Below are 24,952 nucleotides of genomic sequence, written 5' to 3'. Positions count from 1 at the left end.
TTTTTAAGTAACTTCAGAATACATCCTAATACAATGTTGGTTTTTTTCCATTAACTTCCTCCTTAATCCCAACTGGATTTCATATTAAATATAGAAGACTACAAATTAACAGCTCTTTTAAGTTCAACCAATCTTTAGAAATTCAAAAATTATTAATTGCTTAGCCTCATAAAAGTTTCTGCACAGCTAGTGATTCATACAGCATAACACTATGCAGAAGGGTATAATAAAAAGAAGAATAAAAACTGATGAGCCCCATGTCTGATCCAAACCTGCTCAGTCAGCTGAGAAGAAGGAACCAGTGGCAGAGACTTCAAACATCTCAAGTCTGATTCCATCACAGTAGTCAAATGCAGAGATATCCATAAAGGAAGGTGAAAGCACAACATCATCAAATAAAACAAAACAAAGAAACAAACCAAAAAAAATCAAATTTCCACCTCTGGCTTTGGTGTTGTCTCAGGGAAATCAAGCTGGCATAAAATTTTTCAGTACATCAGCTGATATCACCACTTAGAAGGTAGGCAAGACAACTGGTTTCTAAAAATATTGTCTCAGGGACAAACACCCAATAAGACAAAATGACAAAGGCATCACAGAAGTAATGAGAGAAGCTGAGAGACCTATCACAAAGACTACAAATTTTGCTTCCCTGCCTGAATATTTTGCCAAAACAGCTATCAGTAGGCCACAGTCCTGCTTGTATACATGCTGACACAGCTAGAAACTAACTACTCAGCTTTACACTTAATTCCTACTAGTATCTTTGAATTTGTCCCCTCTCCCTCAGGGTTCCATAGAGGAATCTATCAGGTAGTAGTTCTTATGCTACTAACATTAACATTCTGACAAACATACAGCAGGATTAGACTCCTGATAAAACACAGTGATCATGCTCATTTTCATTTTTAAAGCCAACAGCAGCTAAACAGGAATCTGGTGTTTATATATTTTAGATCCGTAAGAGCTGCACTTAGTGCCCACATGTGGGGCACCTCCACTGTTGACCTTTCTTAGGCTGAAGACGACCAAACCAATGTCATGCTGCTCCCAGGAGAAAGTCAAATGCCCATTTAGCAATCTATAGGGCCAGCAGAGGGAAGGAGCAGAAACGTTCTCCACTCCTCTGAGGATGTGCACTCTGGGAGCTGGAAAGCACAGAAGGCAGAGGAGCCAACACAGGCACTGGAGAGAGCAATCCCTGCTGTCCCAGGTGAGCAGTACCCACGAGATAGGTAGGACTTGATTCCACTTCCTCCCTGATGGATAGACAGTACTTAGAGAGGGAGCTTCTCTTGCATTGGTTCAAAAAATATTATAATTGTTACTGTAATAAAAGGGAGTCATATTTATGAGCTAGGGCTTGCTGGTGAGAGCCAATCTTTACTATTTATAAGACTTGTAGTCTCAGTATAACTAACTAAAATAAAACACAGAAATGGCAATGTCTCTGCCTACTACTAACTTGTGATATCAAACTGCAGCATTAAGAAAAGCCTTTCAAATTAGAAGCTGATTTATAAATTTGCCACATGCAACAACTACAATTTAGTATTTAAGAGTGCCCTGCTTAGCCAAGAAAGTGCAAAGCTCACCCAATGCTGCCATCTTCAGATCGGTACTCAGCAATACACGATTCCCCCCACAGGTCTACTCACACCTGCAAAGGTTGATCAGTGCACTAGAGTTTGCAGGCTTTGGTAAGTTGTGTTCTTAAGCCTACAAACATTGAGGTAAACTGATAAGGAGCTTAAATATTAACTGTAAAGTGACACTTTTTATTGACCAGACACATAGATAATGTGTCTTTGTATGGTAAACTGCAATTGTGATATTCTGTATTTCACACAGGATAAGTGCCCTGGAGTGGGAATTACTGAACAAAGCAGTGGCTGTTGAGATGAATACATCTTTTGAAGCCTCACCTGAAGACAAATTTGATTATTACACTGCTGTTACATGTAGGCTGGTGCAGGCACAAACAGGATGGTCCAGGCTCTCCTGGTCTGATTTGAAATCTTGGACTTGTCTCTGGCATACTCCCTAGACCGTGGCCCCAGATATTTGGTTCCTCTACAAACCACAGCAATATCTGTACTTTACTTTCAGCTCCACTTCACCTTTGGGGTGAAGTGTGTGTTTGCTACAATTATAGATAGGCTCTTGAAGTAGAAAATGTGGCTTTCCATGTTGTATAAATGCTGAAGTTCTCAAAGAGCCTTACAGTAAAACGCTGCTCTGTTAGTCAAATCAGCAAAATGAGATGAAGAATCAAAATGCCAAATGAGGGATTAGAAATAATTTTTATACCAAGTGACATCAATCAACACTGTGCCAGGAGCACAAGACTGTCTTCAGTATCATTTAATTATATTTCTCTTATTTATTCAAAAATATATGAGATACTTTACAGTCATGCTCATGAAACATTATCTAATGGGTTCAAAATTATTCAACAGATGCATGGAAGAAAACCCAATTAAGGGCTATAAAATACTAATATAGCAGATTTCTTCTTTCAGAGCCCTTGAATCAAAAGTCATTGGCAAGTAAAGCAGTATATCAGGAAAATACCACAATATGGCTTTCGACATATGCTGTCCTGCAGACATCTGCAATTGCCTGGGTCACAGACAAGATACTGGGGTACCTCATCTGGCCAAGTGTATATGTGATTTAAGGAGTCAGATCAGTTGTCCTGCTATTGATAGGAAAGATATAGAGAACGTGAAGCCCTGGCAAACTCCAAACCTGGTCTCCAGGGTAAACATAGTGTCTTTTCTTTGTATTCAGATACTGCCCTGCATTATAAACTGGACTACCATAAGAAAAAGAAAAAATCAGTGACAGCTATGACAGCTAACAGAAAAAATCGTTATTTGAGGGTGCTTAGATATTTTCAAAGGCAGGAAAAAAGGTCTGATAGGCTCAATTCTCCTCACCTGTCTGGTTTCTAAGCCTTTGAAAATCCCTTCTCACACCACATCCTTTTGCATTTGAGAATCTCCCTCCTGAGATCTGTGCAAAAAACTTGTGCATAGTGTTGAGTCCTAGTGTCCCAGAGTCAGTAGAAAATCTGACTTGTTCATAAAAAGGTCTTTCAAGCCATTCCACTTTGCTTCATTTTCTTATGGTATAGCTGGAGACTGATACTTACATCACTTAGCAATTTTCAGCACAAAGTATAGCATGAGATTTTATCTGTTTTCTGAAAGTACCTTATGAAAATGTTGCCAGGATGAGTCCTGAGAACACCAAGCATGTAAAGAGCTAATTCACTTGTGCTCCCTTGTGCCACAAGGGGGGAAGAATGAGAGATTTGTGTAACTGCACGACTGCAGTCCTGGTACACGAGCAGAAGACTCACCACTACATGAACTGCCAACATCATGGGCCTACAGCTCCAAACTGATGTGTAATAGCACAAGCAATCACTTTATATGTATATAAAATTAGTTGCCCTGAAGACAATAGAACTATTAATATATGTAAGTACTTGAAAGACTAGCGCCAAATAAATATCCTTAAGAAAATATATTTACCTTGTTTCTACAGGATGTCGGATTTCAAAGGATATTTGACTGTACCACTCAATTCAAATGCATGTGATATGTTCACAATATGCAGAGATTAATTCCTTTTTCTTTAGGAGTCCTTTGGTATTTTTGCTCTAAAAATATTCACCTAGAGATTAAATCTCTCATATAGTTGTAATTATCTCATAAATAAATAATTATATACCACTGAAAGAATTTTAAAAATCCCATTGTTAGAAATTAATCCTAAGAATTAATGAAATAAAAATGTTTTCATTCCCCCTGTGAAAGGTGCTCAAATTGCAAGTAACTCTCAACTCAGAAATATATGTGACTCTCATTTGTGCTTTCTTTCTTCATTCAGAGCTGGTGCAAATAAATTTTTGAATAGTTGTTTATTTTTCAATCTCAAAAATATCAATAGTCACAAAAAAATAAACCAAAACACAGCTGGCATTTCACATTTGACTGAATTATTCAAAATTCAGTGTGTTGACTGGTATCAGGAATGCTCTACTACAAGAAACAGATAGATGTAACAAAGGTAACCCAGGCAACTGGCCAATACAGCCCAGTGTTGGAGCCCAGACCTCAAGCAATAGCAGCTATTTGACAGCTATTCATGCGGGAACATTATTGAGCAGAAATGCAGGGAGATTTTTGAACAACAAATAAATCTCATGATGAGCTTGTGAATAGATCAAAAGCAGAGGAGTAAAATTCGATAGCCAAGTCTCATTATAGGTGATTCACTTACCTCCAACAAAGGCAGTGACCCTATTCACAACCAACAGCATTTCTAAATAAAAAAAACAAAGTTTAATTCTTCAGATTTACCTTCTTGAAGAATTTTTTTTTAGTCTGGCACTTTGAAAAGCATTTAGGCTCAGTGAAATGAGGTTTCCTTGAGGGATTGCAAAGCGAATATATTTAACAATAGCCTTCTTTTCCCCCTCATCTCGCTTCTTCGCATTCAGACCTTTCACTAAGGGTGAATGCTTGGAACAATCTCTTTCTAAACAATAGTTTGAGTAGATGTGGTGCTGCTCATTAGAGCACTCTGGGACACACACACCAGCGTCCGCATTTCTGACAGTCACAGCACACAGCATCACTACATGCAAATTCCTCTAATGCAAGGCTTGACATACTCAGAGAAAGCATGGCCTATAGTGAGCTCTGGGAGGCTTAACCTCTCGTGAATATTTTGAAATTATGCTTGTTTTTTCAGGAGTTTCTGCAGAAAAATTCATAATGGTAACCAAAATAAAATCACCATCATGCATTTTTTAGGGAGCAGAAAATGTACTGACCTCAAGCAGCACTAGTAAAGAGGTAACACTATACCTCCAACACTGGGGAGCCCAGCCAAGACAAGACAATGTGTATGGCAGCTGCCAACTCTGCAGGTGCAATATGACTTCTCCAGAATAAGATCTGGAGAACACTCCTACTAACAATTTTGTGTCTCTTGAGAGAATATTTCTGTTGTTCATTCTCACATGAAGGAGGCCCTCTTGCTGCTCTAAAGAGCAAGCAGAGAGAGAGGAGGAGGATGAAGCACTTCTGGGATTTTTCTGCTGTTGCAAAAGTTACTTCCCACATAGCTGAAGTCACATAATATCCCACTCCATGTTTGAATTACTTCAGAATAATCTGAACTTAGGTTTGCTCTGTGCAAAGATGATGTCTGTCCAGCCCACTCATTTTATCTCAGTCAAAAACGCTGGAGCTCTTTGAGGGTGAAGAATCAGGAACTTATGCAGAAAATCTGGTGTTTCCTGGCAAGGCAGCAATTCTTTTCCACCAAAGTTAGTGGTCACAGAGATGGTGCAAAAAACCAATCCCACAAAAAGCACACTTGCTCAACACTGCCAGAAAAAGAATTCCTAGGTTTTTTCAACATAATTAACTAACAGTGCTGAAGCTTAGTATGCAGCTAAGAAGATGAGATCACTGAAACTAGAAACTGCTGCTTAGATAATTGTTAAACATAAGTCATTGAAGCCCTAATGCTTTGCCCTTCCTATTTCTCCTTCCCTGTCATTAGATTCTTATCTAGAACAACTTCTAAAACATGAGGGTTTAAGGTTTATTAATTTCATGTGGAGCTATTAAGAAAAAATGATGTGCAATAATGAGCCATTTCCTTTCCACTGTATTTTACAACATATAACATGAATTCACATTCAGTGCTCCTATTTTAGCTGAAGAGAATATTCGCTCATTTCTTTTTCAAGCTGCTGGTTCAAATTTCAGTCATCCAGAGATTTCACACAAGTAACATAACAGGGACAGTGAGGGGGTTTGACATGTTAACTGGGACTACATGAGATGGGGTCCTCTGAAAGTGAATTTAAAAAATAAAAAATAAAAAGCTGAGCATATCACAGCTGTTCACACTCTTCAGTCTGTGCTGCCTCATATGACACATTGGTTCATTAAGATCCTTCAAAATTCATAGGTTGCAAGAAGCGGTATGTCTTTACCGCTTTTCCATTCCTATTTTACCCCTCTTTTTCCTGCTGCTCTTACAGATGAGGACTTGGCACTAACACAAACAAAGCAAGTACAGTCCTGATTTGTTAGGATGCAGGGGCAAGGGCTAGCACTCCACAGTGTTCTCCTCAGCCTTGTGGCTCATGCTACAGCTTGGGGAGTATGATTCCTCCAGCAAAGATCCAGGGACTTGAACAGTGACAGGAGGCATCACAAAAGTGAGAGAAAATTTGAAACAAATACACATACAAAGAGATCATTTGTCAGTCCTTTGCCTGACAGCATACTCATTTTATGGGCCAATGACCCTAGGACTGTTACCCCAAATTGTGAACTGCCTTCCTTAGAAGAATATCCAGAGAATACACAAGAACCACCTCAGACATTTTTCTTCCCCCAGCATCCAGAGCCAGAATCTCTACAGAAGCTTAGCTCAGTTCTCAGGACATATTTATCATAGTTACTCGTAGACCTCAGCCTCAGTCCAACATTTTTTGTCCTTCTCTAAAAAGGCCATTTTCCACTCTGCAGCAAGCATGCTAAGCAGGCAACTCAGAAGAGAAAGCATAAACTTGCAGCACTCCATGAAATACTCTTTAGGATGGGGAGGGAGAGTTCATCCTTTTGAAAATGCTGCAATGCTCCAAGGAAACCACAAAAGGGGAAAACTGGCAGAGGATTCTCTTGTGCTTATCCTGGGAGAAGCTTTAGACAGACTGGCTAAGTAAATCCAGAGATTATCAAGTCGCAAAGGTGAAGCAACTAATCACAGCACAGGCTACCCTCACTTTTTTTATAAGCAGAGAGTTTACTGAACCACTGCCCTGTGCCAGTGCACTGTCAGAATTCATTACTCTGAGCTGTGAGGCCTCTTTAGAAGCCACCCTGGGCCAGCCCAGAGACAGACCCCCAGTGTCCCCCCTAACAGGCGTTCCCCTGGGGAGGGCACCGGGCTGGTGTGGGGCTTCTCCCAATGCCATCCCCTGAAGCAGGCTGTGTCCTCGCTAATTGCCAGCCCAATTACTGCCTGTGACAGTTGTGCTGCAGGGAGTGATGCAGGAGAGCCACTGAGCCTCCCATGTCATTTTAGCCAAGGAGGGGTATGAGCTTCTTGGGTACAGGATCAGCTGCAAAACTCCAAGTGTACCTATTAATGAGGGGAGGCTATATCTTCAGAAAGGGGAGCAGCCTCCTGGGGCTGAAAGCATGTCAGACCTTTTTCAAGTTCTGTAACTGGGGGGGCAAAAATGTATTGAGAGAAGAGACAGGGACAACTGGCCAGTGAAGTTTTAAAATTCTAATTTCAAGGGGAAAATGCACTATTTCTTCACAGTCATTAATTTCATATTTATTTCTGAAGAGGAAAAAGAGGTAGGATTTCATTCCAAAATTACCACCATCCACATTAATTTTCTAAATATTTTAAAAAGAAAATTAAGTTATTATATCTATTTACTGAAAACTGATTTAATAGCTGACTTGTTTTCAAACATGACAGTTTCTAACAGCAACACTGCATTTAAACTCAATGTTCTTTTAATCACATAAATGCCAAGGGACTCCCAAAAGCTTTTGTGACTCTTAATGCATTAACTTAACCTGCTTTGCAAAAAAGAAGCAAAAAAGATAGTAGGCATAAGCACAAAAGTGTAAGTTCTATTCATGTCAAGCTGACAGACAGATCAAAGAAGAAAAGTAGCTCAGGAAATTTTAAATATCTATTAATTTTGCTACTAAAAATATATCCAAATTGAAGATGTTTTTCACAGCCCCAAACAAAATCTTTTTCAAGTATAGTTGAGCACCTTCTTTCAGAACTCTGATTTTCAGTAGTGAGGGCATATAAAATGAATCTATCATAACCACAGAGTAGTCAACTGAGTCACCAGTGACTTACTTGCCATCAGTGTGTAAACACAAAGCAAATCACATGAACATATATTCAGCAAGGTGGAAAAAATATACTGAGCAAATAACCTGTGAGCAGAGAGGTTGTGGCTATTCACTGTACCAAAGTCAAAGTAATTTACAGTAAATTTTGGTCTGGAAGTGACTTACCAAATGTGAAGATCACTCCAAAATTGTCACTAGTGATCAGATTCCCATGGATATGCAAGAATTCTGTGCTTTTATAGATCCTAAATTAATTGCAGATATATAGTATATATCTGTATATAAGCTAATAGGCTTATTCAAAGACGAAAAATTAATCCTATAAAGGTGTTTACATTTGAGGGATGGAAAATGTCTTGTTAAACCGTAATTTTAGCTACTTTTATGTAGTCAAACTATATAATTATTACAATTACAGCCCACTGATTCAAGGTAGGGAACAAAAATCTCTAGGGGAAAAAGAAGAGTAGTACACTTTACAGGGAAAAAAATCATAATCTGTGAGTACCTACTCTTTCGAGCATGTCTTGAAAAAGCACTGAGCTCAAACTGCTTTATCTAGTGCTATTAGTAGATGCCATCTTTGTGAATGTCTATAAAGTAAAAAATATATAATACTTAAAGCTGACAACAAGGTTCTTCAGTCTAAACTAATGCTATGTCTGATGCAAAAGGAAATTAAGAGAATGAGACAGTGCAGGGTTTGTTCAAAGGTGCCTGAAAGGACACCACCATGTTGAAATTCTGTTGACCTTGCACTGCAGCAATTTCAGCCGCAGCTGGAATCAAACCAAAACAACCAAAATTGACAAGGCCCTTCTCTGTAACCTTGTCTTTGGCTTCAACAATGCTTTCAGGTTTAGAGTAGTTGCTTTAACTTTCAAAAATCATCCACAAATAAAGTAAAAACCTTTATGAAATAAGCTCAGAAGGCCTGCTAGCTCTAAGAAGTAGCTAACAGAATTTGTTGCATGCTGTACCACACAAGTTTGGACAAAGGAAGAGACAAAACTGCAAAATCATGTGTCCTGCAGAATCAATTCAATCCTCACAGAAAGCCTCATTTCTAAAAAAGATGTTTTGGAAAGTAAATGATAAAAATTAATTTTACAGCAGCAAATTCTACTTTCATTTGCATGTGTACAATTCTACATCTTCTAAGAGACAGTAACAATATACAGTGGGAATGAGGTTAGCATTTAGCTCACAGACCTAGCTTATTGAAAGCAATAGCAAATTTGCCCCCCGGCCCTCTGTAGCAGCAACATTGGACTTATAAATATAAAATTAAGCTATACTTGCAAAATTATTTTGGTAGATCACCCAAAAGTATCTCAATTAAAAATTTATGGGACCATATTCCATCCAGCACTTTGATGCCATTTTATAGAAAGGTGACGACAGGCATAGGAGCCGCTTCCGAAGTTGCAGCATTAAGGAATGCAGCCCTTGGCATAGTTACAGATGCCAGAAGTATTTTGTCTTACTTCCATGCTTTAATCTGTGCGTACAAAGAAAGTACTCAAACATGCTGGGTGAGATAATTAGACTGAACACATGAGGTATGTCCAGTCCTGTGGTTGTGAACGTTGAGTTGGCATCTGTTCAGCTCTGTACAGGTATGTAGTTTAAGACTCTTTCCATATAGTACTATTTGGGTTATGAATAATAACTACATGTACAAATGTCCTTTTGGAAGCAAAATTACTTACTGAAATATTCCAGAAAACAAAAAGAATAGTTTGAGGACATCAGTGAGGCAGCATCTGGAGTGCTGTGTCCAGTTTTGGGTTCCCAGCATAAGAGAGAGATGGAGTTTCTGGAGCAAGTTCAGCAAAAGCTTTGAAAATAACTCAGGGGCTCAAGTGCATCTCTGTTATGAGGAGAGACTGAGGGAGCTGGGCCTGTTCAGCCTTGAAAGGAAATGGCTGAGATGGGACCTCATCAATGTCTATCAGTATCTGAAGGCAGGATAAGGAGGTGTCAAGAGGAGGTTTCCAGGCTCCTCTCAGTGGTGCCCAGCCATGGGACAAGAGGCAATGGGCAGAAACTTATGCACAGGAATTTCCACCTGAATTTGAGGAAGAACTTTACTGCGGGGTTAACTGTGCACTGAACCACATTGCCTAGAGAGGTCATGGAGTCTGCCTCCATGGGACACATTCAAAAACCATCTGGAACACAACTTTGTGCAACGTGATCCAGGATGACCCCTCTTGAGCAGGGAGGTTGGACCAGATGATCCATTGTGGTCCCTCCCAACCCAACACATTCTGTGATGCTTTGGCTCTGTGATTACACATGACTGTTTTGGTTTCTACCTGAGTGCAGAATCTCCTGGCTTCCTTCTCCTGATGGGGTCACTGATCCCTGAAATGAGGGTTGGGTATGCAGGGCAGCAGCCATGATTGCACAGCACCCTGCACAGGATGCACAGATCCCTGAGCTAAGGGAGCCTGGATCTGGCCCATCCCAACACCACTGTGGGTCCCAGCCAGGTAACCAGAGAGCTGCATTCAGGGAGCTGCTTCTAAGAGAGGCCTCCCTGCAAACACCAAAGCTATTTTTGCCCAGCACTACTCTGCAGCTCTGGCTCCATGGAAAGCATGGGTAAAGCCACATGCCAATGCTGCACCCACAGCATAGGCATTCCCTCAGGCCTAAGCAAGACCTAGACATGGCTGAAATGAGCTGCCACACGCTGAGCTCCTTTACTTCCCCATATACCTGTGTGCTGCTGCTAGAGGGTGTCCGTGTCTTGTACAAATGACTTAAATAATGTGTTACAGTGTGAACAATGCCTACACAGAGCCCAGGATTCTCGCTTTCCTTCTGCATACTGGTGAAAGCACAGGGACAGTCAGGAACAGCAGCAGCAATATATTCCAAACCTTTCCTTTATTGCTCCTTTCCCCCTGATATTTAAACCTTTATTCCGTAACTTATGATTGATTTGCTAGTAGTTGTTACCCAAAATGTTTGTCTTATTGTTGCTCACTGGAAGCTTATGCTGGATACTTCCCTTTTTCCTGGTTACATATGTTCTATAAAGGACACTTTTTATCTTTTTGCTAATACATTATCAACTCTGGGTCAAAAGAGAAAACAAATATGCAAAAAATCTTATCAAAATTCATAGACTCCTTTCAACCATTCCTCAGCCTTTCTCAACTGGATCCAACACTGAATTGGAAGATGCTTGCCACATGCATGCACTCCTAAATTCCACCATTTTTTCTAAGCTATTTTTCAGGCTCACTTTCATTACTACTGTAGCAGAGCAAATGTTCAGAGTGTGAGCTATTGAACTACTGGCAAAGATTACTATTGCAGAATCTGCAATTTCTTAATGAAAATGAAGTTGCTTCTGAAAATAAACAAACGTAATTAGCAAGCCAGTGCTGTGTGAAATTTGCACCATTCTCTTGTTAACCTCTATGTCAAAATGTATTACTTGTGTGCATGAAAATTTGCATTTGCAGTTCAGTAACCTCACAGATTATGATCTAACCACTTTTGGAAACAAAATGCTACAAGAAATAAAAGCAAACCCAGTCTCTGGCTGCAATTTGTTATTTTAATAGAGCCTTTATCCTTAGCGTTTCTAACTGCTTAGGGCTTGATCTTCATAAATCACATTCTGTCTAAAATGAACTATATTATTTCTACAGTAAAGTTTCTAATTTCTTCCCTGCTCCCAATTAAGTCAAATTAGCTCTCTCTTGCATCTAGCTTCCTCATTACAGGGCTGGGTCCAAGGATACGTATTTATTAGTACTTTACAGAACAACAGTGTTTCTAGTTGTTTGTGAGCACAAAATTTTGTCTGTCAGGGCAACATGAGATCCTTTCAAGAAAAAGGTTCCTGACTTGACCAACTGAGCACCCTTGTAACAACAAGTGAGCCCTCTTTCATCTTCTCAGCTTTGAGGGACACAGCATAAAGCATGAGATGTATCTTTCCAAGAGTAACACATCCTATGTTGACCTACTCCTTTCTGATCACATACTGGAGGGACTCATATCCTTGTACAGTGATGCAAGATGGATCCACTGAATCCTACTTTCCTTCTGCGTCCAGCCTATTTCTTTCATCCCTAAGCAACTACTTGTGTCAACTCTACAACACCAGGTCCAGCCTTCCTATCATACAAAAGGTCCCCACTTCAACAGCAAGCGCGTCCAAAACTGACTTGACTCCACAGCGCTACTCCTAATCAAAACTCTAGTAACTGATGTATCCTTTCCCTTTTCCAGTTCCAGCTGGAAAGGATTCAGGGGAGGAATAACACCCTCAATAGCATGAGGAGTGACTAAACAAACAATTGGTTTCCTACCCAGGAAAAGAGAGAGCTAAGCGAGAAAATATGTTCTGTAGTCATGATGGCATACAGAAAACCTCCAGGGATGATTTGATCATTCTCTCTTCATATACAAAAAAACTAGTAGGAATCAGGTTAAAAGCAGCAAAATGAGACAGCTCACCAGACAGCTCACCAGTAGAGCCATAGAGCTCATTAACAAAGTTACTGCAAATGGTACTAAAGATGTGTGTCTCTTCAAACATAAACAGCTGTCTCTGGACAGAAATCCTTTCAAGATAATTAGATACATAGAAGCCACATTTGAGAGAACAAGAGCTCTTCAAGTTCCTGATTGGTGAGAGTCTTGGAAAACATTGGAAAATAATAAGATGTGCTCATCCTGTTCTTCCATCTCCCCTAAGCAGCTATTTATGATGGGCACCAGTCACCAGCCATGGCCCTGACCAGCACAGCAATTCCTACAGACATAAACCTGGAAACAGATGCTCCATACCCAGAAAAAAGGCCTTAGCAGACTGCCACAAATCCTGCAGAAAATATTGAGCATTGGCTCCCAATTCCAGGAATGGAAGTCTTCAATCTGGAGTGCTAATTTAAAGCTAGTTAAGTATCTCTGCTGATATTTTTCTTCTTGGGCCACAAATGTCTGACAGAATGACTGTAAAAATGCACTCCAAGAGACCACTGCAGTATTCTAAAATATTAAATATTGATCCCTGGGATCTACAGTTGTTTTTCTTCCCCCTTAGTCCTCTTTTGTAACATATGTACTATCTTCTCTGCTCACCTTTTTGATTATGCATAATGTAGGAAGGACTTCAATTCAGTGCTTCAGCTGTTTTATTGAAAAGCATTGCTGAAACAAATCCTTAAAAATGGAGACCATTACTTTGTATTAATTCCTTTAAAACATTTTTCAGAGTGAGCCCACAAATTACGGAATGGTTTTAGAGCAGCACTCAGTGAGACCAGCAGCACCTCACCAAAGAAAGTTATTCATTAATAAGTTATGCTTTACTCCTGATTCAAACACACCTTTCTGACTTTATAATGGTCAAGAAAGCTACAAAATTTCATCTGCTTCTGTTCCTTGTTAAAGTTTCAGGTTTCACACTTGGGTGATTTCCAAATGCATCTTTATACAGGTGGTTTTGCCTGGTTGAAGTCAGGAACAGAAACATTGTCCAGGCCGCCTACTGATAAACAGTACAGATCATAGCATAATAGGACAATGTCTGTCTACATGTAATCTATCATACCTGATTTCAGCTTTGTTGTCCTAGTTTTTACCCTGGGAATTGATTCATCTCCCTTAAGTGACATGCAGCCCAAATCAGAGTAATTTCATATGTCTCCTGTAAGCACATCAAAATTTACTCAAGCAGTTTTAAGTTGTATTCAATCCCAGCCACTCTTCTGCTCTTTTATTCACTAAGTACAGGTATGGCTGGAAGTAACACTTTTGCAAGAAACTCCATTATGCCATCACTGGATTTAAGGTACTCACTGTGCCCACTCTTGGTATCTGTCACATATACAGAGCATGCAACTGGGATACAGAAAAGACTAAGCAAAGATTTGAATGTTAAATTTCAATATGCTCAGTGACTGCCATATCTTCTGGGTTATTATACCAGGTTTCAGTTGGCCAATACATAACTATTTTTATATGTCAGAATAGCTTCAGCAGGGGAACTGGTCACCGAATTACAATGATGGTTAGTGCCCTATGAATCATTTCACAACTACAAATGAGAAACACACAGGCGGTCTTGATTTTTTAGATGTACAGTGGAAATGTTAGAAATCTCAGATTTTCCTCTCAGCTCCATTTGCTCATCCATGGAGGAAGACAGCAAGCCAGTTCACAAAATGTACTTTCAGCCTAGCAGTACTGAATAGCCCCTATGGGAAATCTAATCTGTTATTTGTGAATACAAGAGGCTATTCTATCTAGTGAGACCACGAATGTTGAGTCTTCCCTAAGTTACCAAATGCTATTCAGCCTTTATCTGAAATGCTCCTGTTTCTTCCATTCTGGTTATCTCCTCAGCAAACATAATGGAGAATTGTTCTGAATTATGTGTCAGATTTCAGTGTGGGAAAAGGACTTGAATGATGTCAACAAGACCAGAAAATTCTGAGGGAAGACAGGCAGGTAAAGGCACAAGTATTACCACAACCCAGAGAGGTGGTTCTGAATGCTGGTTTTAAGCCAGTATATAACTTTAAAACAATTTTTTTGTGATACATACACTGATAAATTAAATTTAGCTTTAGAAATTTACTGTTGGCCTCAGTCATCATCCAGGCAAGGTAAATTTTTAGATTCATAACAAGCCTGAAATACATTTACAAGATCAAATCACATAAAATTTCTTCAAATTTAAAAGCAATTTTTGTGGTTCTCCATGTAAAGGACAGCCAGAACTAAAGAAATGTCTTGATTTCTACTGTCTCATGCTGTTAAAATACAAGATCAAATATTATCAAGAAAGATGAAAAGGTGGAAGTTTTACAGTTCTAGAGAACTGAATGTTTAAACGTAACTTCCAGTGAGAAATGACTGGGAAAAAACTTAGAGCACCTAATTAGGCCCTAATGACCAAATTCTTAGGCGGAAAGATTCGGTGATGAACCGCATGAAAAAGACAGTCTGCTAACTCTTTTTCTGAACTGCCACCCACTGAATTCACCTGCACAAGGACATCCTATACATATTGCCTCTTGAAAAGGCAACCTGAGCTGTGTTGAAACAACTTAGCAGGAGTCAGGAGTGATTTCTGCCATTAGCAAGATAGGCAGGCTCCTGCTTAGCAACTTGCAGCTTTACAAAGACAGCTCCCAAGCCCACAAATTACAAGTTAACACTAAAATGTAAATCTAGATGCATTTTTTGGCATAATTTTCCTGAAAAAATCTTATGTTATGTGCTGTTAAATGTTGTAAATGATATACTACATAAATTAGTTGAAACACCTCATGTCAAGTCCTTTCTACAGTTTATGGTTTGATAGGTAAGCAGAAAAGACAGCCTTTTTTATTTCTGTACTGTGTGAAAATAGAAAGACCAGACATGCTGAAAAATCAGCTCAAAAGCAGCTTTAGAAAATCAATCAGAACAGGACAAGATATGAGTAACAATGATGATAATAACTAGAACCAATACATGTATGGCCAATATTGAATTTCCTCAACCAGGAACTGCATCATACCACACCCCATGAAAAGAAGTGGCTGGTGCAAATATTTTGCTTTGTTTCAGTAACATAATCTCCATCACCTTTTTTTGTCTGTGTCTTTCCTCTTTCTTACTCTCCTAAAAGATTTTTAATGAAAATGGAATCCCTCAACAAACCGCTACAAAGACAGTCTTTCAGCTCTTTCAGTATTCCACTCTCATAACAAAGCAGAAACAATTCCTTTATTCTTTCCCACATCTGACTACAAGACCCCAAGAGAATGAAGGGGACTTGCATACTGCCTTTTCAGCTCTCTTCCCCTGCAGCCACTCTTCTCCCTCCAGCTGGCCAGCACCAGGGCCCCTGCAATGCTCTCCCATTTAATTCCTACCCTCGATGGGGCTGCACAGACATGACTAATTGCAATTTACAAAACACTTCTACTCTGCCCAGGCACCAGGCTCCAGCTTGCTCTACATCCAGTGTGTCAGCCCTGCAGAGACAAAAATATCAGACATTTCCTTTGCAGCTCATGGCAGGGCACAAAGAGCAGATCTATCAAAGCTGATACACGGTGTTTTTTGAGAGCAGAATGGAGCAAAAGATTATGAAATCACCTGTAATAATTCTTCTCTTTCTGGTCTGAATTCCTAAGATATGTTTTCCTCTCTTCCTAATGCAATTGTCCTCCCTGTAATGGCTCAGCACTTAATGTCACTATCTTTTGAAACAGGTCAGGCTAATGGCAAGCTTGCTTTGGGCATATTGATTCAAGCTCATTAATATGCACAATGTCTCTCCATTCGTTTCTCTATTTACTTTGAAGTCGCCTCTCTGGAACCTGCAATGCTTTTCTGTGTTAAGACTCTTGGCTGGCATTTCTCAGCTTGCTGCGTCTGGTTTTTATCTAGGATGGAAATGGGACTGAATGCTGCAAAAGTTAGTCAATGGCACCTCAGGTGACATTTGGTGCCCAGCTGAATGAATTTCTTGGCCTCCTCACCCTCACCACTGAGAGGTATTCTTTCTACTTGCTCTCAAGTTGGCTGTTTACATTGCACATTTTAGGGCAAGCAACATCTCCACATTTGTCAAGCATCTGCCCCAGGGGAGTGCAGCCCCTCATTGTGCTCCTAGAAAGAAAAACACCGCCAGACTCTTTCTAAATGTTTCTTCCACCTGAAAGAGCTATTTCCAGCATGGGGGGAGAAATCAGCTTTGACTCAGATATCAGATTCTCAGTGTGATAAGGGAAAGTGATTCAGCTGTCTTCTTTTATTTTTTGCTTTATGATTCAGGAGCAGCTCATTGTTCAGATGACAAGTCAGTCATAACTGGGAACTTCTGTGAGGGGGAGGAGTACAAGCATTTATATAATATTCAGAGGCCACTTTATATTAATATCTCTACCCAAACAGGCCAGTACCAACATTTTCCACTGCAACAGGCCCATGTCATCTGAGGTTATTTTGGGCTGAAATATTTGGGCATACCCCCTTTCCTCAAAATACTTACAGGGACAGCCAGTTAGGTAGCTTCTCCTGAGACTGCATGGCAAGGTGGGTCAGTTTCCTACTAAGTCCCTGTGTACATGTGGAAAGTAAATGTGGAAATACACACTCAGCTTTCATGATTCCTCCATACAAACAACAGTGTCTTCTCCACAGACATCCATTAGAAAAACAAGGAACGCACACAGCATTGTATGAGAGGAGCTGGCCATGATCAAGACACAGAGCCTGTCTAACTAAGGACTGAACACAGTTTGATTAAATTTAGTGGCTTCTTCTGGAAGGACCAAGAAGATTCAAATCAAACAGGATTCAAATCAAACAAAGGGGTACAAACACCTTTTTTAGCAGATAGGACTGCAAGCCTCTTCTAAGACTGTGCACCAAAACTTCTGCAGTTTAATTGAACCTAATTTGACTCCATATCCAACAATTCTTTCCAAGCCTTTAAATCTCCACTGTACTTGTATAGAAGAGCAGCAGTATGCTGCAAGATTTTAAAGTAACCAATTCCCCTGCTCGATCTCACAGAATTTTTCAGAAGATAAAATGTTTAAATGTGGAGCATTATAAATGAGGAGTTTTTAAATCCAATATAATTTTTAAAATCATTTGCCACATACATTTTAACAGGAACCACCAAAGGAAATATACAGTAAGTCAAAACAACTGAACAAAGCAAGTGGTAAAGACCAGTGGTCACTAATCCATGTCACCATGCAAAGAGTTACATCCCAGTTACTGGAATATGGCAATAGAGCAGGGCTGACAGGTGCTCAGGGGCAGAGAGTCATCACAGCTTGACAGGGTTCCTCTCACAAAGGTCATGAAGGCTCCAGTCTCAGCAGCACCTAACAGCTTTAACACACAGACAGCTCACACTGTCTGCTGGCCTGTGGCTCACTTGATGCAAGAGAGAATCCATCTCCCAGCTGCTGGCTGAGGCACTTGGTCTTGATCTAGATCTACTGCTGCACAGCCTTGGCTCAGTAACTACATATTCTCCAAGGGGAGCAGCAGGCAAGGATGCAATGTCATCTTAAAATCCATCACACACTGGAATACAATTAAGAGCTGCAAAACTGAACAGTGAGTACAGAAATATCAGTGCCAAGAGCCAAAGTGGCCACCTGTGGAGGAGCTAACAGTCTAGAGATCAGAGCGCACATCAAAATGTTTTGTGTTTTGGGTTTTTTCCAAGTTTACCTTTCTTACTCATTTCCAGCACCTTGAAGCAGAAAAAATTCATCTCAGCTAGTCCTGAAAATTGATGATTATGGAAAATAAAAATTGAAACTGATTACTTAGTGTGATCAGCTTTGGTCTTCTTAAAAACAGTGGAAAAACAACTAAAGCTCTGTGGTTGTCAAACCACAGTTATCTGGAACCTGAAAATGTAGTCAGCTCTAATATGACAATGCAGATCAGTTCATCAGATAAAAAGGAGGAGAGATGAGAGACCATGGCACAAAAAGATTTTGACTCACAGTGGCTAATTTCTGAACATCTTCATCAGATGCTCCCAGTGAAGCAAGTCCTATCTCTTGTGAAAACTGTGCAAATTTGGGATCAGCAAGTAGAGGCACATGTCCCAAGAGTTCATGGCATGTATCCCTAAGGGAATGGAAATGAAAAGAGAGTCATTACAGAAATTAATACCATAATAATTCCATAATTAATTTAACATAAGGCATTTTACAGGGGTCTGACTCCTACCTTACAATGAAACATGGTTTTTACAGTGTAGTTCTTCCCTGTGTATACAGTTTCTATGTGTAGGTAGAAACACACATATTTGCTTCTGTTAAATAGATTATACATCATTTAACCCCAGCTGTTCCATGATTTGCTCATCATTTCCAGATTGAGTGGAAGAGCCTGATCACTACAATCTTTCAGACTTGGTGACATGAAGACTGAACTGCCCCCAGGAAAGCCAGCTGTCCCACAAGTACAGTTTTCAGCTTTTCTGTCTACATTAATCAAAATCCAACACATTCCCTCTTCCTCTTGTCCATTCCTCTTTCTGTAATTGGGTAGCGCTCCACATCAAACATTTTGCCACTTGTCCCCAGAAATATGGGGCAGTATTTACAGAGGGTTCTGTGTGCCTAATTTCCCACTTAGTCATGAAATCCTACTGCAATTACTGGGTACTTTTGTTATGCAGTCTACTTTTCAGCAAGCAGATTTCAGAAAAAGCAGAGAATCCAAGTCATTTCAAAAAGAACAGCTGTTCACATCTGTAAGTGCATTGTTAGTCATGACAAAGTGCAGACATAAGTGTACAAAAAACTGCTAACGGAAGTGCACATGCATCATCTACAAAAGCTTTCAAACAATTTTGAAAGTTTTGTTGCATTTGTTCACAGGAAATAATGGACTTGGTAGTAAAGTTCACTTTAAAAATCCAATCTGACATTTCCTTTGCTTTTGTCTCTTTCAAGACATACCTCTGGTTTTTGTTTTGTTTTTTTTATCCTAAGCTGTAAACAAATGCTTTAAAGGCAGGGAGAAAACATCAAGTTTTCTGCCTTCTACCCAAAATCATCCAATTTGTCTTTTATAAACTATTTTTGTTTGAAAAGTCACAGAATATGACATTTCAGATAAATCATGAACAGAAAAACAACCCTCTGTATAATTTAAAGTCTTCTTACTCAGTATTGTCACCAAGAAGTCTCAACCAATAATAGTAAATAGAAGTTGGTGGTTTGCATCACTTGACTGGATAATCATCAAAACTAATTAATTAATTCTTTAATTAATTCCATTCCAATCACAACATTTTTTTCTGTATTCTCCTACAAGATTTAGGTCACTAACAATGCAAAGGACAGCTGGGAAATGTAGTTAGCAGTCTGACAGACACACCACTTCACAGCACCAAGCAATTCACTGGAGGAACCTGATTTCTCCTACCATCAACTTCCAACATAAAAACGGGTCACAAAGCCCACTCTGTGGAAGCCCAGCACACCAATTCTTACTTCCACCAAGCAGGCTGACACTAATTGCTGAGCATCTGAGCTACACTCCACCAGTTCAGCTATACTTAGCTTTGTATCAGTAGTTCAAGCAGAAGCAAACAATGAAGCTGGCTCCAAGTTCCTGGCTCCAGGTAAGCACACTCATCTGCAGGCAGGTTTCTACAGCAGCACCACTACTAGTGACACCTGAGCTAGTGCATGCCTCTCTATTTTCCTGTGCTGAAGCCACAAGCCCCAGAAAGAAATAAGCAAAGATGACTTATTCCCAGTTCTGCACTGGGACACATGGCCTTTGTTATGTCCACTCTTGCAGACAAAATGAGAACAGACAAAGCCTAATCCCATTAACTTGTCTCTCTTGGCAAGGGGAAAAGAATGAGGAGGCAGAAGATATTTCTCTCATGCCTTTAGTTTGTAGATTCTTCCATTAAAGCAATGCAAAGTAGTATTCTGAATGTGTAGTTACAAAGAGGGGAGCTTAAAGCAAAAAGAATATGAACAAAAAAACCCCAAAACCACAAAATCTCTCAGGCAGAAACATGAACCAGTACTTGGGATTGTCATTGGAGTCTTTTAGACTTCCCTGCCAGTCTGGTCCTTTATAGATAGTCTAAACAATATAATTCTTTGCTTAACTACCAAAGCTGATTCTTTTATTTTGTCTTATTCTGAAAATAATTAAGTTCCTTTAATTTATTCACACACATTGCTCAGAGAAAATAAGATATTTGCAATGCACTTTTCAGAGCAAAAGATTTTTCTTGAAGTAAATTAGTTAGTAAAGCAGAAGAAATCTACATAGCTCTGTGAATGTAGTAGAAACATAATTAAAATCAGGAAGAAATATGTTTTAAAATGCACATGGTAGTGATACAGATCAAACCAAATGAACTCTCTAATTTGTATCTAGCTCTGTAGCCCGGGTGTTAAATCTGACGGAAAGCCCACTGAAGTCAAAGGGAGCCTTTTTACCTGGTTTATATCATTGAAATGCAACATTCACCAGCCAGGACCGGCAGCAAAGCTCATTATGGCCCCATATATCAACCAGAAGATCTCAGGGCATTGCAGCTACTGCAGAAGATGAAGAGCTGTCCCCACTCAAGTCAACTTAATTTTGGCATTGATTTTAAAAAGCATTATGCTTTCACTCTACACTTCTGGTAACACTGTGTGTTCTATGTTATGCTAAGAAACCTAAACACATTTTAAAAGGGATTGTCAAAATTTTCCTATGGAGTTCCTGGTAGTCAGTACACATTACTCAACTAATGTGAACCAGTAGGTTGAGACTATAACCTGTATTTTTAAGTTCAGCCCAAATAAGGAATAAAAATCTTCATTCTAATTCAACTGTTATTATTACTCAGTGACTTCCCAAACGGTATGACCAGAAAGGCTACCCAAGAAGCAGCTGCCATTACTACTAAGGATCAGCTATGATCTACTGCATAATTCTGAGCGTAAGCAGCATCCTGAAAATTGCAGGGCTCTCAAATACACAAATCAATGAACCAGAGAACATCACAAAAAGCACAGACACAAGTAATTGCTTCCTGGAAGATGTTATTGCCTTTATCCTGTTGGAGTTTTGTACCTAAATCTCTTATCAGTAGATGAAAATGTTCTTCTAGTTTGTACTAAGTTAATAAACATCATCATTCTTTTGCTGAACACTGGTACATGCTGCAGCCTGAAACACTGGCTTCCCACAGAAAGGAAATCATCGATGCAAAGCCTGGTACTTTCCTTGCATCATTTATTTTTTTAAATATCTACAGATATTTTTAAATAGACCCGAAGAACTTCAGCCCTTCCTTCCATCCAAGCCCTCCTTTCAAAATTTTCAATTCTATCAATTTTCCTACAAATTTAAGAGATTTAAGTTCTAATTACAGAGGTTATAGAAGTGACTGAATTCCTTCAGGGATCACCAGCTCCTTTCCAAAAGAAACACGCACACAAAGCTAGCCTCAGAGCATTTCTGCAAGGCAAGTACTTCGCCACATTCAGATGCTGAGGAGAAAGGTAGAGAAGTGTCTAACAGCACCATCTGGTGACTCCTGCCAGAATAAAGCTACCACGTTTTTAGATACAGCTTAGTTTGCAGCACCATTAAACCTTTTATGTCCAAAAATATTACTCCATTGTTTCGGCAGTCAGTTCAGGAAATAAAACTTAGGCACGAGTCCAAATGTTTACAGTACTGGAGCTGAATATATATGTATTAATCCTTTGTGTAAATTTGGAAAAAAATCAAAAAAGTAGTCCAAGCAGAATAAACCACAGCTACAATCTCAAGCAAACTGTCTGATGAATGATTCACTGCAAAAAATGTCACTCCTATGGTTACAGGATCAGAGGATACCTTTGGTAAAACTACCTCCACATTATCTAAATGACAGGTACTGTTCTGCTATTACTGCACAGAACAACATCTATAACACAAGACAAGAGATACAATCTCTTTGATCTTCTTTTTCCCCACTTTTAATCAAAAGACCATATACCAAAATATTTCATACTAACTTGCAATGTTGTGTTTTGGAAAAGTTGCAATGCTGTTCCATAAAAGTCATAATTAAAGTGTTTCTTATTTCTGTCATAATTTCCCTGTAACATATCTAATATTCTCTCTTGGTAAGAAAATAGTGCTCCATGTCTTGCTTGTGTTGTGTTATAGGAGAGAAATGAAGTTCAGCTGTGCAACCTGCTCCAATGAAATAAAAATGGGAAGACAGAAGATCAAATTAAAATTCTGAAAGCAGATTTTTTTCAAAATATTCAGGGTTTTAGGTTTTTTCACTACTTCTTTCTAGCTGTCCCAGCAGAAAATAAAATTGTAGACACTTTTTAAAAATTTCTAGGTGAAAACTCCATTTTCCACTGAAATTTAATTGAAATAGTATTTCTGACCCACTGTATAAATAACCCAGTTATTTAAGACCCTTGTAAAAAGTCAACAAAAAAGTCTTTGAATTAAATTCTGGCTCGCCAATGTGCAGGATTTTGTCATCAACAGTGTAAGAAGAATTTCACATTTTGTAAAAAGGTTCCTCTTTTCAATCTTGCCAGATTGAGTTGGTTCCTTTAAGAAAGTGGTGGGTATATTTTTTAAGTGCTAGAGCAAAGGCAGCACTTACGGTTCCGGTGTGTAGAGGGGATCGGAGCCGTGCCGGATGTACTGCGTGCAGTGAAACACTCGGTAGGCTAAGCCAGCTAAAAAGTCACGGGGAGACAGGTATCCAGCAACTGGTCTCACTGTGAAGCCAGACCTCTCTGAAGGGAGAGAGATTATAAAAGGCCACATTACACTGATCTTTGTATCCCTTTCTGGTGACAGATCTGTTGCTAATTATTCTACCAGAAGCGTGACACTAAGAATCTTGATGATCACCAGACATAATTTTCAATTATTACATGCAAGAAGTATTTTGCATTGCTAGCATATGTATAATGAAAACAGCTTGAGGTATTTCAAAGTTGGTCTGAATATCTTTGTCTAGAAAAAAATGCTAAGGTACCATAAGTGATGTCCTTAAAATTTTAAAAACAAAAATTTTTGTCCGGTACCAAATGGGAGAGAAGTTTCCATATTGGAAAATATGCAAAATATGTCTAAAAACTAACAGAACAGAATAGGATTAGAACAAATATGTTTGAGTCAATAAAATACTGATCTTTATATTTAAGTTCCTCAGTGAAATATTTAACAGTGTTCTTTTTTCAGATTAGTCCCAGAGTGAAACAGTTTCAGATTCAGTGACTTCAAAAAGTATGTTTCTCTCAAAAATTAATTCTTTATTCTTTCAAAGTTTTTACAGGACAATGTTTCAAATTTTTCTGCAACAGGTACTATTACCTGCTTTATGTAGTCTGAAAACATATTTCTGAAACAAGTGTGAGATTTTGAATTTCTAGCTAGGGAGAAAAAATCTGTACAATTTGGTATCATTCCTTAGCGACTGTAACTCAGTCGCATGAGAGACCCAGAAGGACACAATCAAATTCAAAGAATAATGAGTCAGCTATTAGCAAATGCAGGTTTTCACAGACAAGAATTATGGACGAAGTGCAGGCTGAGGAAAGTAAGCTTGTCGTTATAAATTCTTTATTTCCTTTAGCTTGTCCATATATATATATATTTGGACAAAATGCTTGGCTAATTATTCTCTAACCAGCACATAAGTTGTTTAATTTTTTTTCAAACACCTGCCTTTATAATATTTTAGTTCCTGAGTAAAAAGTTTAAGAAACAAATATATGTAGCTGAAGGGACCTTTGAGGAGAAATTAAACTCTTAAATTAACTCTTTGGTGGCTTTTCCTCCAGAGCTAAAAACATCTCCATGTCTACCACATTGTCCATATGGGCTGCATTTCCATTACAAATTTACATTTACATTCCAATTTACAAATTAAAAATAAGAATTTATTTTTGAACTTAAACATATAATACACTGATCCTTAAAAAATGAAAGAGAAGCACCACATCACCTACTGTGTCCAACACATCTTTTTCACATACAAATAAAAGGATTAGCTTCATGTAGTCTCGAGCACTCAGGAAAGCCTCATATTCATCAGGCTACACAACAGTGTGTCAAACCTGCCCTCCTCTTTAAATTCAGTTTTCTTGGCATTTGGCTCCCCCTTTTTCCTGCCTGGATATTTGGGGGATGCCCAGTGCAGTTATCAGAAGCCCCCATCTGTCACTAACTCAGGTTTTCTTTCCACCAAACCGAAGGGGTTTTGCCCTGTACAAGATAACATCATGCTTTCACATGTGCAGCTGATTAATTTCTCTCCGTTTCATACTTGCAAATATCTACATAAAACTGTCTTGACTCCAAAAACACTGCCACAGAGAACACCAAAACCAGAATGATACTTCAGTCTAAACTGAAGGCCACTGACAGTGCTCTGAGTCTTTTCGTTCAATATGCTTTGTACTCCATAATAACAAAAAAGTGTTTTCATGAAACCATATCTATTGATAAATCAAATATGAATCTTA

The 24,952-nt window shown here is 39.1% G+C and overlaps 1 protein-coding gene across 1 annotated transcript in view; it reads right to left on the bottom strand.

Moving 5' to 3' along the window:
- TPH2 (tryptophan hydroxylase 2) overlaps positions 1-24,952 on the bottom strand; it is a 50,070-nt gene that overhangs the window by 10,021 nt on the left and 15,097 nt on the right. Inside the window, exons 7-8 of the mRNA XM_064701950.1 lie at positions 23,080-23,215; positions 18,434-18,560 (exon numbers count right to left, since the gene is read on the bottom strand). Coding sequence (XP_064558020.1) covers positions 18,434-18,560; positions 23,080-23,215 — 263 coding nt within the window. The remainder of the gene's footprint in view (positions 1-18,433; positions 18,561-23,079; positions 23,216-24,952) is intronic.

Source organism: Zonotrichia leucophrys, chromosome 1A (genome assembly GCF_028769735.1).
Source record: "Zonotrichia leucophrys gambelii isolate GWCS_2022_RI chromosome 1A, RI_Zleu_2.0, whole genome shotgun sequence".
Taxonomy (NCBI): Eukaryota; Metazoa; Chordata; class Aves; order Passeriformes; family Passerellidae; genus Zonotrichia; species Zonotrichia leucophrys.
The sequence above is the reverse complement of the archived record's forward strand: the minus strand, read 5'-3'. Positions and strand labels throughout refer to the sequence as shown.